At 32.7% G+C, this 14,268-nt stretch overlaps 1 protein-coding gene across 3 annotated transcripts in view; it reads left to right on the plus strand.

Annotated features, from left to right (window-relative positions):
• Ascc3 (activating signal cointegrator 1 complex subunit 3) overlaps nucleotides 1-14,268 on the plus strand; it is a 363,263-nt gene that overhangs the window by 318,189 nt on the left and 30,806 nt on the right. For all 3 annotated transcript variants that reach the window (XM_076858390.2, XM_076858389.2, XM_076858391.2), the window contains one exon: nucleotides 10,395-10,619. In XM_076858390.2, the coding sequence (XP_076714505.2) occupies nucleotides 10,395-10,619 (225 nt within the window). The remainder of the gene's footprint in view (nucleotides 1-10,394; nucleotides 10,620-14,268) is intronic.

The raw sequence follows: 14,268 nt of genomic DNA on the forward strand, positions 1-14,268 counted from the left end.
AAATATATTAAGTGCACATTAGAAAAATAATGTTAGTGATTAATTAAGTAAATCTTCATTTTTCAGTTTGTAATAAATATTTTTTTAATATAGGGCTCTTTTATGTTTGTCTTTAAAGTAGTAAGTTTATTTCTAGTATACATTAAACTGAATTTTATGAATGTAAATGCCATGTAAAGTCTAGTTTATAAGTGTTAAGTTTATAAGTTTGTTCATATGATAGTGTATGATTTAGTTAATTTGAATAGATTATTTTAATAAAAGTACATGTTGTAAATATTGAAACAACATCAGTTACATATAATTAGATGATATGTAGAAAAAAAGTTATAACACCATTTTTAATAGATTGAATAAAAGGCAATATGAAATAATATATCTGAACCTGATAAATTCCAGATTCTTTTTAAAATGTTATTATGAAATGCCTAATACCCCATCAATTTAATACTTCAGAAAGTAAAGAAATTAAATGCGGTTCCTATCAGGGAAATTTACTGAAATGTTTTTTCTAAAGCTTCAGTAGCCAAAAGACAGCACTGGAATGTGAGAAACTAATTTTGGTTTGTTTTAACGCCTCAGAATGTTACAAATTAATCAAGTGCTACTTAAAGTCTAGAACTCATTAACTTTATAAGTTTTACTTTTCCCATGACAGAGATTAAGTTATAGCATAAAGCTTCTTTAGTCTCTCAAATTGATCAGGCTGCCATCCCCACTGTACAAGTGCCCTCTTGTCTGCTATTTAGTGAGTTCAATGTAGGCAGCGATGTGTGCAATGACAAAAGTATCAGTTAACTGTTACGTAACATTTGCAGGAGACCAAGTATGAATTCACCCTAGCCTTATCTTTCCTCTCTAAGAAATTTGTTTAGGTAAAGGCGACTCTGATAGTTAGTGCTCCTGAAAAAACTGTGTGTGTATAGACACACACACACTCAAACAACATTCATTTGTTCATACACTTTTTCAGTAAAGAAAAAGCTTAAGTAAATTATAAGTATTTACTCATCAGTTTCTTATTTTAAAAAATCTAAAAGGTAAAGTACAGTCAGTGTATTTAAGGGCCACAAGTCCTTGTAAGATCTACATATCAAATAAAACTACAGGAGCCCTAACTAAACCCAGGGGCCAACTAATGTCTGAAAGACCTAACTCAGCAGAATAGATTTGCAGGTTGTTCTTAGAACAAACAAGTAAGTTTTGTGAGATTATGTGAATTAAATATTGTGTAGGAATGTGTATCTCCAGTAAACTAAAAATCAGTGTAAAACACAAACAAAATGTAGTAGCATACATACACATTTTTTTACTTACTATTTTAAACAAGTAGCTGAGTTTATAGCATTTGTAGAACAGATTGAGGTTTGTAATGAAAAGGGAAACAAAATGAAAAGTATTGAGTGAACAGCAGGGACCATTTGATGTGATTATGAAAGATGTTTCTTTATTCTGCTTTTTTCTTTTGTAATCTAAAAACAGTAGCAGGGGGTTACAAGCAGAGTTCATCATAGGTTGTCAATCACTGTCATTTAGCATTTGCAGAGGAAGATGTCTTTATTCAAGGACAGCTGGGCAAATCAGAGACACAGATTTGCAGTTCGTAGTCTATCCAGCCTACACTAAATAAACAAGGACAGGGGAGACAAACCAGCCTCTCACATAAAAATATAATGGAGTCCACTGACCTTGTTGCCCTCCATTCAGCTTCAATCCCAGTTGCATAAAAGCTTCACTACCCACTTTCAATTTCCTTTAATTACCTACATGATGTAGATAAGAAAATGAACCTCACTTACAGTTAGTGATCACACACAGGAAATTAACTAGACAAGTTGTTTAAAATTAGAGGAGTAATTTGGAGGTAAATAGAGTGTCCTACTGAGGAAGAAATGGCTAGAAAGGGTTTTTGTTTGCCTGTTTGTTTTTAACTAAGAATTTTGATTATTTTGCTAGATCGCTTTGCTGATCCTGAGATTGCTACTTTTCTAGTCAATCAAATTAAAAAAAAAAAAAAATCTCCTTTGTAAAGTATTCTAAAACATCCAGGTAAAATACTTGAGGGACACAAGAGCTAACTAAAGTGGTGAAGCAAGCCATGTCACATACTAAAGAGCTTAGAAAAATTGTGAAATGGAATTCCAGAAATAAGTGACCATGGTTCTCACTGGAGGGTCTGGCAGAGCAATTGAGGATTAAATAGCAGTTGTCTTCAGTCATTCTTCATTTTAAATCTGCTTCTGGACTCCATAATAAAGCACTACCACCAGTAACAACAACAAAAGCCAACTAATAATATTTCTATTGCTAGATTTAAAAGCAATAATATTATTGTTCATTCTTATGGTTCATAGGCATTTGATTTTTAATTAGAAAACAATATAGGGTTTAAAAGTAATGTAACTTTTCCTTCAGAAAAGGTGCACCAAATGTATAGTATAAATGATTCTATCATTTCCCCTTTCAACAGTATTTTGAGTTAGTTCCATTTAGGTGCTCTGAAAAGAGCATGTTTCCTTATCACACCCATTGTTGTACTTTTTTGAACATTTAATTAATATGGATTTAAAAGAAACCTAATTGGAGATTGTAGACGAAAGCCCACAATATCAAATCTGTAGTTCAAGAGGATACAATTCCTGAATAATTTATCTTTAATTTAACTGTCTTTTGTATTATAAGCATATTTTCTTTCAAAAAAACAATATTTTCAATGACACAATTACATAAAAATTGTATGATTGCTTAAGTAAAATGAATATACAATTACTTGTAAAGCATAAGTATGAATACTTATATTCTAACATTTTAAGAAGTTTAACATTGTAAGATGCATGATATTTCTAAAAAACGGCAAATGAATTTTATTTCAGATAATAAAGTATACTTATGTAATCATAAAGATTTACAAGTGAAAACTATAGAACAAAACTGAAATAATTGAATCTTAAAACTTAGTCAACGTCCTATTTGATATCAGATGTATTATATTATGTTACTATTATAATGCCTGACATATACAGAAAGTCTTTCCATGTTCAAATGTTTCATAAAAACTATTACATTGAATACTCATACCATACCCCAATTTAAGACAAGGAATTTGGGATTTGGGTAGGTACAGTTACCCTCATAAGGTCATATAGCTTGTAAAAGGCAGAACTGTAGATCCACATTGAACTATTGTATCAGTTCTGAAGTACAGTTTCTTCAAGGAGATGAATAACTTATTACACATTCTTTGGATACCCTTTAATTTAAACACTGGAAGCAGAAAAAAAAGAATCCTCAAATGAAGTAATAGTTCTTGATGAAACCTGTTTATTATGGACAATTTTTAACTATAGAAACAAATTAAATTGATAGTTTATAAACATTTATAAATCAATGTCAACTCCTTTGATTTAAAAACTGTTGCCTTTGTCACATTTAATAATGGAAAAGAATTTCCTTCCCAAAAGCATATATTTAATAATAAAATCAGTGTAGGCCCTTTCAGATTGTTTTATTATCAAGTATATGTGAAGACATAACTTGCATTTGAAAAGTAATGATAATTGTGAGCCTTCTTAAGAGTATTTTCTCATAGTTACTCCCCTTATCCACTGAAATTCACACCTTAATCTATTCCCTCTGCCACCTTTATTTTTTTAAATTAATTTTACAGTCTTTCAGTTCATTCATAACCTCTTCAGAGATTCCTTCCCAACCCACTTGTTATGTGCATCCCTCCTTATCCCATGTGTCCAGTTATTACTTTATATTTATTTATAGTCAATTTTGATTAAGGTTTGGTTTCCCCACTAGACTTCAGAGCTTCATCTGTTTTTGTTCAGCATTGTGTATACACCCATCAATAATATATTTAATAAATAAAAATATTATAATAAATAAATATATATTGTAATAAATAATATAATGTAATAATAAATAATATAATGTAATAATAAATTGTAAAATAAATAAATTACCCAGCATAATAAGACCTACCCATTGTAGCTGTTAAAGTACTTTTAATATTTTAAGTGTATTTTTTTACAAAGAAATTAAGGAACTTTTAGTTTAGAAAGATTACATTATTCAATGTTTAAGAGGAATCACTGAATTAAATTTTGTTTAGTAATTTTTTTTTAATCTTTGGGTAACCTACAGTAAAGGTCTGGAGGCCCCTTATTAAACTGAAATGAGTCTTCTGCAGAGCATTTTTTCCAACCTGAAATGTACTCAGCTGTTAGCAGACTCATCTAATACTGATACTGCTAACAGTAAGCAAATTTCCAATCCTAGTAAAGAAGGGGATTAAAGCAATAAATCGGATAATTGAAGAAGAGTTGGCATGGTTTAGAAAGCAGTGGAGTCACATCTAACATGGAACTGGGATTCAAAGGAGGGAACTAAAACAAAAAGCATCTATGATCATCAGAGTTACCTGAATAACCCCACAGGTACAATAAGCATGATTATGTGTAGTCAGCCCTGTTCAACTCCCAGTGAGTTCAAAGCCACTAGTTTTTCCTCTAACATTGGAGCAGATCATTGTTTCTTTAGCACCAGATGAAGTAACTAATATGTATTTAAAGGTCATGCTATATTAGAAATGTGCATCTTTGAATACTAGAATCACATTCACTTTAGAAAGAGGTTTACACTTCCATGAATTATGAAAACCTACCTATCTATCTGTCTCTTTATTTTTCTCTGCCCTCTCCCAACCTCCTCTGCTGTCTCTCTCTCTCTCTCTCTCTCTCTCTCTCTCTCTCTCTCTCTCTCTCTCTCTGGAAAGGGGTAAATAGTGTATATAATTAAATTTGAACAAGATTGTACCGAGAGAAGTACAATACTATATGTATATGACAGTGTTTTCAAATTTCTACTTTACAAAATTTTAACTGAACTTTTCATATAATTTGTAAAACTCATCCTGTTCCCTACATATTTGGGACCTGAAGAGTCAATTCCGTTTTGAATGTTAAAAGAGCCATTGCTTTTTCTCCAGTAAAATATCAGAAAGAATCATACTTTGTGAATGAGAGAAATAATTTGAAGTGTAAGTACATTTTAAAACTGGTTTAAAGCTGATTTCTTCTTCCTTCACAACCTCCACCCAACTGTCTTAATTTGCCCTCTCTTTAAATATATTTTGCATGTTTAACAGAAAGCTCCTGGTCACTGAGTGTTCCCAACTCTCTACTATTAATAGCATCATCATTTTCTTCATCCCTAAAGCTTAAACATTAGACTGTCCTGAACTGTTTTTATGGATCTACACACACTGTTTTCTTTCCTGGAATGCAGAGAATCTCTCTCAGTCTCTCTTCTTCTACAAATTATTCTAAACCTAGAACAAACACTGGCTCTTCTTGGAAACTTTCCAACACATCCACTTTTCTTCAGTGTTCTTTTTGGAATAATGATATTTTATTCTACACTTAAAATGCTTATTCATCTATATAAATTGTTTTTCACAATATGATTTTAATTTCCTTGAAGGAATAGATCATGTTTTAGATTTCTGAGCTATTTTCTTCCCTTTCTGCTCTTCAGATTTTCTTAAACCAATTGGCAAGGCTGGGATAATAAGTGGACTTGCTGATAGGCATTTGGACAGAAGCTAGACATGAGATTGAAATAGGTCAGTCACTAGGTAAAAATTCTTCAATCCTGAATTCACCAAAAAGTCTAAAAATAAGAGCACTATCATATATAGTTAGTACCTCTTTTTGGCAGATGTCTTCAAAAAAATAAAAAGAGGTGAAATGACATACATAAAAGAAAACCAAGATGACGTATAGGGGAAAATATAAGTGCTAAGGTATCAGTGTAAATTCTTACATTAAAAGTCAAAAGTAATACTATAGAATAGCCATGATATTTTTGACTATTGTATTTAAATTTTAAAAGAGACTTAATTAACAAATACATATCTAGTGGAGTTCAATAGAATGTTTCAAATAATATTCAAGATACGTTTTTAACATACTATATTTAATGAATAGAAACTTTTTGTAGGCATTTTTCAGCATCTTAAATTTAACGTTTTCCTTTCTCCTGGGAGAAAGTTATCATAGAACACTCTTCACTTTCCCCATCAAGTTTCTATCTGCTCATCCTGTGTTTCTTAGCTTAACTGTCTTTTTCTTCAGGAACCTCTCAACCTTCCTACTAAATTGGTCAAATTCCTTTGCTGACCTCTTTTTTATTTTCATATCTCATCTTCATAGCACTTATCACAATATCAAATTTGCATTTATATGTATGACTCCTTCCTCTTTAATTATCAAGGAAGATTTCTGTAGAGTTGGTTTTAAAACTACCTTAACTGTTTGGTAGAATTTACTAGGGAATCCATCAGGGCATGAAACTTTCCTTGTGAGAAAATTTTTAAGACAAATTCAATTTATTTAATACATAATCTGTTTCTTATTGGGTGAATTTTGGTAGTTCATGTCTTTCAAAGAATTTGTACATGTATCTATTTCTACATTTATAAGCATAAAGCTATTCATATTATTATTATCCTTTAGAATCTGTAAAATGTGTAGTTATGTGTCCCCACAACTTAAGCCTAATATTGGTATATGTCTTCTCTCTCTTTATTATGATCTGTCTACTAGAGGATTATCAACTGTATTGATCTTCTCAAAGAACCAGATTTTGGTTTCACTGATTTTTCTCTCTAGTTTTCCTTTCCTATTTCAATTATTTTTGCTTTAATTTTTTTTAAATTTTCTTTCTTCTGCTTATTTGGGTTTAATTTGTTCTTCTTTCTCTAGTTTCTTAAAATAGGAATTAAGGTCATTATCTTAAGACATTTCTTCACTTAAACATAGACATGTAGTTTTGTAAATTCCAAGTGATAGTCAAAAAAATCTAATTGTGCATTTATTTGTATTCATTTCAAAATATTTTCTAATTTCCTTTCTTATTTCTTCCTTGATTCCTGGATTATTTTGAAGTGTGTTTTTTAGATTTCTTCTTGTGCCTGTACCAATGTTTCCTCATGTTATTTGAAGCCTAAATGTTTTCAATTGCTATGTCATGCTGACTAATTTCTTTCTTTATAAAATGACCATCTTCATCCTAGATAATATTCTTTGCTCTGAAACTTACTGTGTCTGAAATAAATATAGCTACTTCTCCTTTCATTTGACAAGTATTAGCATAGTGTATCTTATTCTGTTCTTTTACTTTAACATACTTGTCCATATATGTATATATTTATGTATATGTACAAGTGTATGTATAGTGTATGTAATATACACAGCATATAATTGAGCCATGCTTTATTATGCAAACATTTCTGACTTCAGAAAGGATTGTTCAAAATATTTACCTTAAATGTGGTTGTTGATCACCTCTGTCAAAGTATATAGTCTTGCCATTTGTTTTCCAAAGACCTGTTGTTGGTTTTTAATTTTATTATGGTACAAAAACATTTTTTACATACCTCATTTGTTCTTTGTTCTTTTTTGTTTTGAGCTTTTTTATTTTGTTCTGGTTGCTTTTTGTTGTTGTTGTTTTGGTTTTTTAGGTTTTTGTCTTATGGGCCTTTGGGGTTGTTTCTTATTGGCTATAGCTACTTTGTTTTGCTGCTTTAATGGTTGCATTAAATAGCAACCATTACAGTAAAATAGCAACTGATTACAGTCTATGTCCAAATGACATACTCCACAATACACTTATTATTATTTTTGTTTCAACAGTTGGTTGTCAATGATATTAAAATAATAAGAACAATTTTTTAATATATTTATCTACACAATTACTGTTTTTAATGTTCTTCATTTATTTATGAAGCTCCATATTTTCATTTGGTATAATTTATTTTCTGCCTGAACCGTATCTTTTTAAATTTTTTCGGCTTTTGTATATTTAAAAATGCTTCTTTTTTAACAAACAGGGTTTCGCTTTGTTTTCCAGTCTAGCCCTGAATTCTTGAGCTCAAGCATCCCTCCTGCCTTGGCCACCCAAGTAGCTGGGACTACAGACATCAACTTCCATGACCAGCTTCATTTTTGAAGGATTTATTTCTCTTGATATAGCATTCTATACTGACAGGGTTTTTGTTTTTTGTTTTTGTTTTTTTTTTCCTTCTCCTTTTCGTCTTTCTCCACTGTTGCCTTATTGTATTGTTCCAATGAGAAATCTGCTGTTATTTGTGTTATCTGTATATAATGTACAAATTATCTGTATAAATCTGCTGTTATCTGTATATAATGTAGCTTTTCCTTTGACTTCTTTTTATGTTTTCTCTTTATCGTTTTCAATAATTCAATTGTGATGAATTTTAATTACTATAGTTTTCTTCATTTGTTGTTGATTGGGGTTCATTGAACTGATTGAGTCTATTATCTCATAGTTTACATTGAACTGGAAACTGTCCAGCCATTACTTCTTTTTTGTGTATGCATTTCTTCCATAATATGCATTAGGACACTTGAAGTTGTCTCACTCCTCATAATATTTTTTCTCTCTGTTTCACTTTTAATTGTTTCTTTTAATGTCTTTAAGTTCACTGTTTTCTTGTTTAATGTGTATTCATCCATTAATAAAGTACAGTGCATTTTTTCATTTCAAATATTATAGTTTTTATTTCGAGATATTGAAGTTTGAATAGTTGTCTCTTGAATATATAGAATACAGTTGGCATAACAGTTCAGTGTCCTTGACTGCTAATTCTAAGATCTGTGCCAGTTCTAGGTTAGTTTCCATTGATTGATTATTCTCCTCACTACTGATCCTGTTTTCCTGCTTTTTTGCATCACTGGTAACTGTTAATTGGATGCCATACATTGTAAATTTCACCTTCTTAAGTGAAGTGTGTGTATCTATATTCCTATAAATTGTCCTGAGCTTTATTCTGGAATGTAGTTAAATTTCTTGGAAGCATTTGATCCTTTAGCTCTTGCTCTTATCATTTGTTAGGTAAGTCCCAAGTAGTAATCATTGTAGAGCTAATTATTCCCCAGTCCTTAGGCAAGATCATCTCCACCTTATACCCTGTGAATTATGAGTGTCTTTGGTCAATGTGGTGGGAACAGGCATTATTCATGACACTGAGTGCTGGACACTGTTTCTTGTAATTGGTTTGCATGATTCTTTTTCTAGCTTTGTGTGATTTTTTTACTGTTTAGTACACCTCTGAATAAAAATGTATGGTTGACCCCCTGCAGATCTTTGGCATTTATGTGCACATTCATTTTCTCTCTTCTCCCTTGCCAGTTAAGACCACTCCCTCTCCCTCTCCTTTAGTACACTGTAATGCATACTTTATCCACTTGGACATTCAGCTTCATCTCTTTAATTTGGGGAGTCCTCCAAATTCTCTGGATTCCTCTTCTGTGCACCATTTCCTAGAAAATCTCCATGTAGTATTCTGGGGCAATATTAGAGCTTACCTAGTTTGTTTTCTCTGTCTCAAGGGCCACTGTTTTGCATAGCTACCCCTATCTTCAATGCCTTGAAGGTCACTGTTTCATATGTTTTATGTTTTCTTTTGTTTGTGTATAGGGGGGATGCAGTTGCTAGGGAAGAGTAAATCCTGTCCCTATTAATCATTCAAAGAATTATATACATTATAATTGTAATTATACCAAAGAATTATATACATTAACACATCCAATTAATGTTATTGTAGATGTAGGACTTTCATATCAACAGCAGCAGGGTGAATCTCAACTACATATTTGGAAGAATAAGACTTTTCTTTCACACACTAATAAAGTAGAGCAGTGTAAGCATAATATTTTTTCGAGACTGGATTATAATCCAATAGATACAATAAATTTTAAGTTAATGAACATACTTTCCACCCTTTGCTCAACTTACCAATTTTAATTTTGTCTTTTTCTCCAGCCGTGCCTTACCTTATTTCTTCTCCTTATTCTCCAGATCTTAACTTACACATTGCTTTAAAAAAAAAAAAAAAAAACTTTTCCTGACCCTGTAAAATAAGTAGATTCCCCAAACTGAATGTCCTGTCAGCACTCTGAATGTAGCATATCATAATATTCATTATACTTTTTAGAAGTTGTTTGCCTGTTTTCCCTGATGGGTTCACAGTTTCTTGTTCATGGCTGTGACCTCACCATAATTATAATGTGTAATGCCTAGTAAGTCCTCTATTATTTTTGTTAACTCTTAAATACAAAAAAGCACTCCTGAAGTTCAGAAATATTGTACATTACTAGCTTTTGCTTTATATTTATTATAGTAATGAACAAAACATAATTCTAAAGGATATGGTTATTTACGGTTTCTTTAAGCCATGTTTAAAAGTAGGTAAAGCTGAGGAGTGCATTAATTATTATGATGTTGATACAAGAGACATATATATATGTATGTGCATGCGTATTTGTGTGTATATATATGGATTTGTTTGTTTTGCTTTACAGGATGCAGAAGAATTCACAGATTTGCCAGTAAGACACAATGAAGATCATATGAACAGTGAATTGGCAAAATGTCTTCCTGTTGAATTAAATCCCCATTCATTTGACAGTCCTCACACCAAAGCCCATCTCCTGCTTCAGGCGCACCTGAGTCGAGCCATGCTACCCTGCCCAGATTATGACACTGACACCAAAACAGTCTTGGACCAAGCTCTCAGAGTATGTCAGGTATGAATGTCATTTAATATCTACATTTTCTTCTATCATTTCTGCCCTTTTTTGCCTGTTTTATGATAAAATGTGCTTGTGTTTAAAAATGTTTACTTAACATTGTTGAAAAACACATGGTGGTGAATCAAATCAAGAATTTTCAAAGGTAAAGCAGATAGAAGTACATTAAGATAACAGTTTCAACATCCATTCAGCTGTAATCTGTTAAAGGCAAGAACTTTTCTATGCATTGAGCATATCATAATTTACAAAACAAGAATCTCTGCTCCTATAGATTTTCACTCAAGATGGAGAAGACTGGCCATTAAAAATGTAAGTCAAGATGGGCACAGTGGTATATGCCTACAATCCTAACAACTCAGGAGGTTGAGGCAGGAAGATCACAAGTTGAAGGCCGGCCCAAGAAACTTAGAGGATGTAGCTCAGTGATAAAGAACTTATCTAACATGCTTAGGGCCTTGGATTCAATGCCCAGTAGGACAAGAAAAAAAAAATTTACATATGTATATGGAGAAAGAGTTTTAGATAGATAGGTGATGTATATGTATGTGTATATCTCACAGTGAAGAGAATATAGAGGAAGATGGAGAGTTCCATTTTGTACTGTTTTTTCATATGATATATAAGGACTGGCTCACTAGTAAAATGACATTTAAGATAAGAATTAAAGGAAGAGAAAGAGCCCTGGGGCTTCTGGAAAGCTGTCTTACAAACACTGGGAGAATCAAGTGCCAAGTCTCTTGTGTAGAAGTTACTTGGTATATTCAAGGAACATCAGTGAGACCACTGTAAAAAGAGAGAGAAAAATGGTTAAAAATGAGGTCTGAGAGTATTAGGAGTACAGATTGAAGAGGAAATGGAATCAAAGATGATTCCAGGGCTTTTCTTCATTTTACAAGCAAAGGTTAAAGTTCCTAAATTTTAGCTATGGTGCTGGGTGCTCATTTGTATTTCTTTTTTTTTTTTTTATTGGTTGTTCTAAACATTACAAAGCTCATGATATATCATCTTTCATACATTTGACTCAATTGGGTTATGAACTCCCATTTTTACCCCAAATACATATTACAGAATCACATCAGTTACACACTCACATTTTTACATAATGGCATATTAGTGACTGTTGTATTCTGCTACCTTTCCTATCCCCTACTATCCCCCCTCCCCTCCCCTCCCATCTTCCCTCTCTACCTCATCTGCTGTTGTTCAATTCTCTCCCTTGTTTCCCCCCCTTTCCCCTCACAACCTCTTCTATGTAATTTTGTGTGACACTGAGGGTCTCCTACCATTTCCATATGTTTTCCCTTCTCTCTCCCTTTCTCTCCCCCCCATCGTCTTTGTTTAATGTTAATCTTTTCCTCATGCTCTTCCTCCCTGTTCTGTTCTTAGTTGCTCTCTTTATATCAAAGAAGACATTTGGCATTTGTTTTTTAAGAATTGGCTAGCTTCGCTTAGCATAATCTGCTCTAATGCCATCCATTTCCCTGCAAATTCTATGATTTTGTCATTTTTTAGTGCTGCGTAGTACTCCATTGTGTATAGATGCCACTTTTTTTTTATCCATTCATCTATTGAAGGGCATCTAGGCTGGTTCCACAGTCTAGCTATTGTGAATTGTGCTGCTATGAACATCGATGTGGCAGTATCCCTATAGTACGCTCTTTTAAGATCCTCAGGGAATAGTCCAAGGAGGGTGATAGCTGGGTCAAATGGTGGATCTATTCCCGGCTTTCCCAGGTATCTCCATACTGCTTTCCATATTGGCCTTACCAATTTGCAGTCCCACCAGCAGTGTACAAGTGTACCCTTTTCCCCACATCCTCGCCAGCACTTATTGTTGTTTGACTTCCTAATGGCTGCCAATCTTACTGGAGTGAGATGGCATCTTAGGGTGGTTTTGATTTGCATTTCTCTGACTGCTAGAGATGGTGAGCATTTTTTCATGTACTTATTGATTGATTGTATGTCCTCCTCTGTGAAGTGTCTGTTCAGGTCCTTGGCCCATTTGTTGATTGGGTTATTTGTTATCTTATTGTTTAATTTTTTGAGTTCTTTGTATATTCTGGATATTAGGGCTCTATCTGAAGTGTGAGGGGTAAAAATTTGTTCCCAGGATGTAGGCTCTCTATTTACCTCTCTTATTGTTTCTCTTACTGAGAAAAAAACTTTTTAATTTAAGTAAGTCCCATTTATTTATTCTTGTTATTAACTCTTGGGCTATGGGTGTCCTATTAAGGAATTTGGAGCCCGACCCCACAGTATGTAGATCATAGCCAACTTTTTCTTCTATCATACGCAGTGTCTCTGATTTGATATCTAGCTCCTTGATCCATTTTGAGTTAACTTTTGTGCATGGCGAGAGAAAGGGATTCAGTTTCATGTTGTTGCATATGGATTTCCAATTTTCCCAGCACCATTTGTTGAAGATACTATCCTTCCTCCATTGCATGCTTTTAGCCCCTTTATCAAATATAAGATAGTTGTAATTTTGTGGATTGGTCTCTGTGTCCTCTATTCTGTACCATTGGTCCACCTGACTGTTTTGGTACCAGTACCATGCTGTTTTTGTTACTATTGCTCTGTAGTACAGTTTGAAATCTGGTATCGCTATACCTCCCGATTCACACTTCCTGCTTAGAATTGCTTTTGCTATTTTGGGTCTTTTGTTTTTCCATATGAATTTCATGATTGCTTTATCTATTTCTACAAGAAATGCCATTGGGATTTTAATTGGCATCGCATTAAACCTGTAGAGAACTTTGGGTAATATCGCCATTTTGATGATGTTAGTTCTGCCTATCCATGAACAGGGTACATTTTTCCATCTTCTAAGATCTTCTATTTCTCTCTTTAGGGTTCTTATAACTCCCCATACATATGCAAACATTGACTTGTTAATGAACTCAGGGGTCAGAAATGCAGATCACATAGGGAGTTTATGAACCATGATAGGGATTTTAGAGTTTACATTGAATGAAAAGGAATCCATTAGAGCATTGGCTCACTTGTGGTTGTTAGTTATACCTATCAGTATTTCCCATAGTAGTTGAAACTGAGAAATTCTCAATTATTTATTCCTTCACTTGAAGATAACAATTAGGTTCATCATATGTTAACATAAATGTGATTTTTTATTAAAAATAACTGTGTTTGTAGGCAACAAAAAAATTAGTGAGAATTATGGAATTGTTTTATTCTTTGCAGATAACTTTAATAAAAGTCAGCTGATTGATTTACCTCCTCTTGTCAATACAAAGTTCTATTACAAGATGTTATTTTACTTGAAGTATATGAAGAAAACTTGGCCTCACAGCAATACATAATTGTAAAAGCAAAGAATATTTTCATAGCCTTTTCAGAAAATTGTGAATATTCTTTTTTGATACTACCCAAAAACTTGATGAGTTTTATTTCTTGAAGTTTACCTGCAATGTGGAATCTGAAGCCATATCAATGAAATTTTCATACCTTCAATGCTCTTAGACTAGGCAAGAAATGATGGTGTTTGATCCAGATTAATATGAGTGAAGCTGATGAGAATTGGTTGTATCCTTTTAAGGAGGACTAATAGACTCTGCTAATCAATAGGACAAAGATTTTTAAAAGAAGTAAGAAACCAAAGATGATTCCAGGGCTTTTCTCCGGA

The sequence above is a fragment of the Callospermophilus lateralis genome, chromosome 6 (assembly GCF_048772815.1).
Source record: "Callospermophilus lateralis isolate mCalLat2 chromosome 6, mCalLat2.hap1, whole genome shotgun sequence".
NCBI lineage: Eukaryota > Metazoa > Chordata > Mammalia > Rodentia > Sciuridae > Callospermophilus > Callospermophilus lateralis.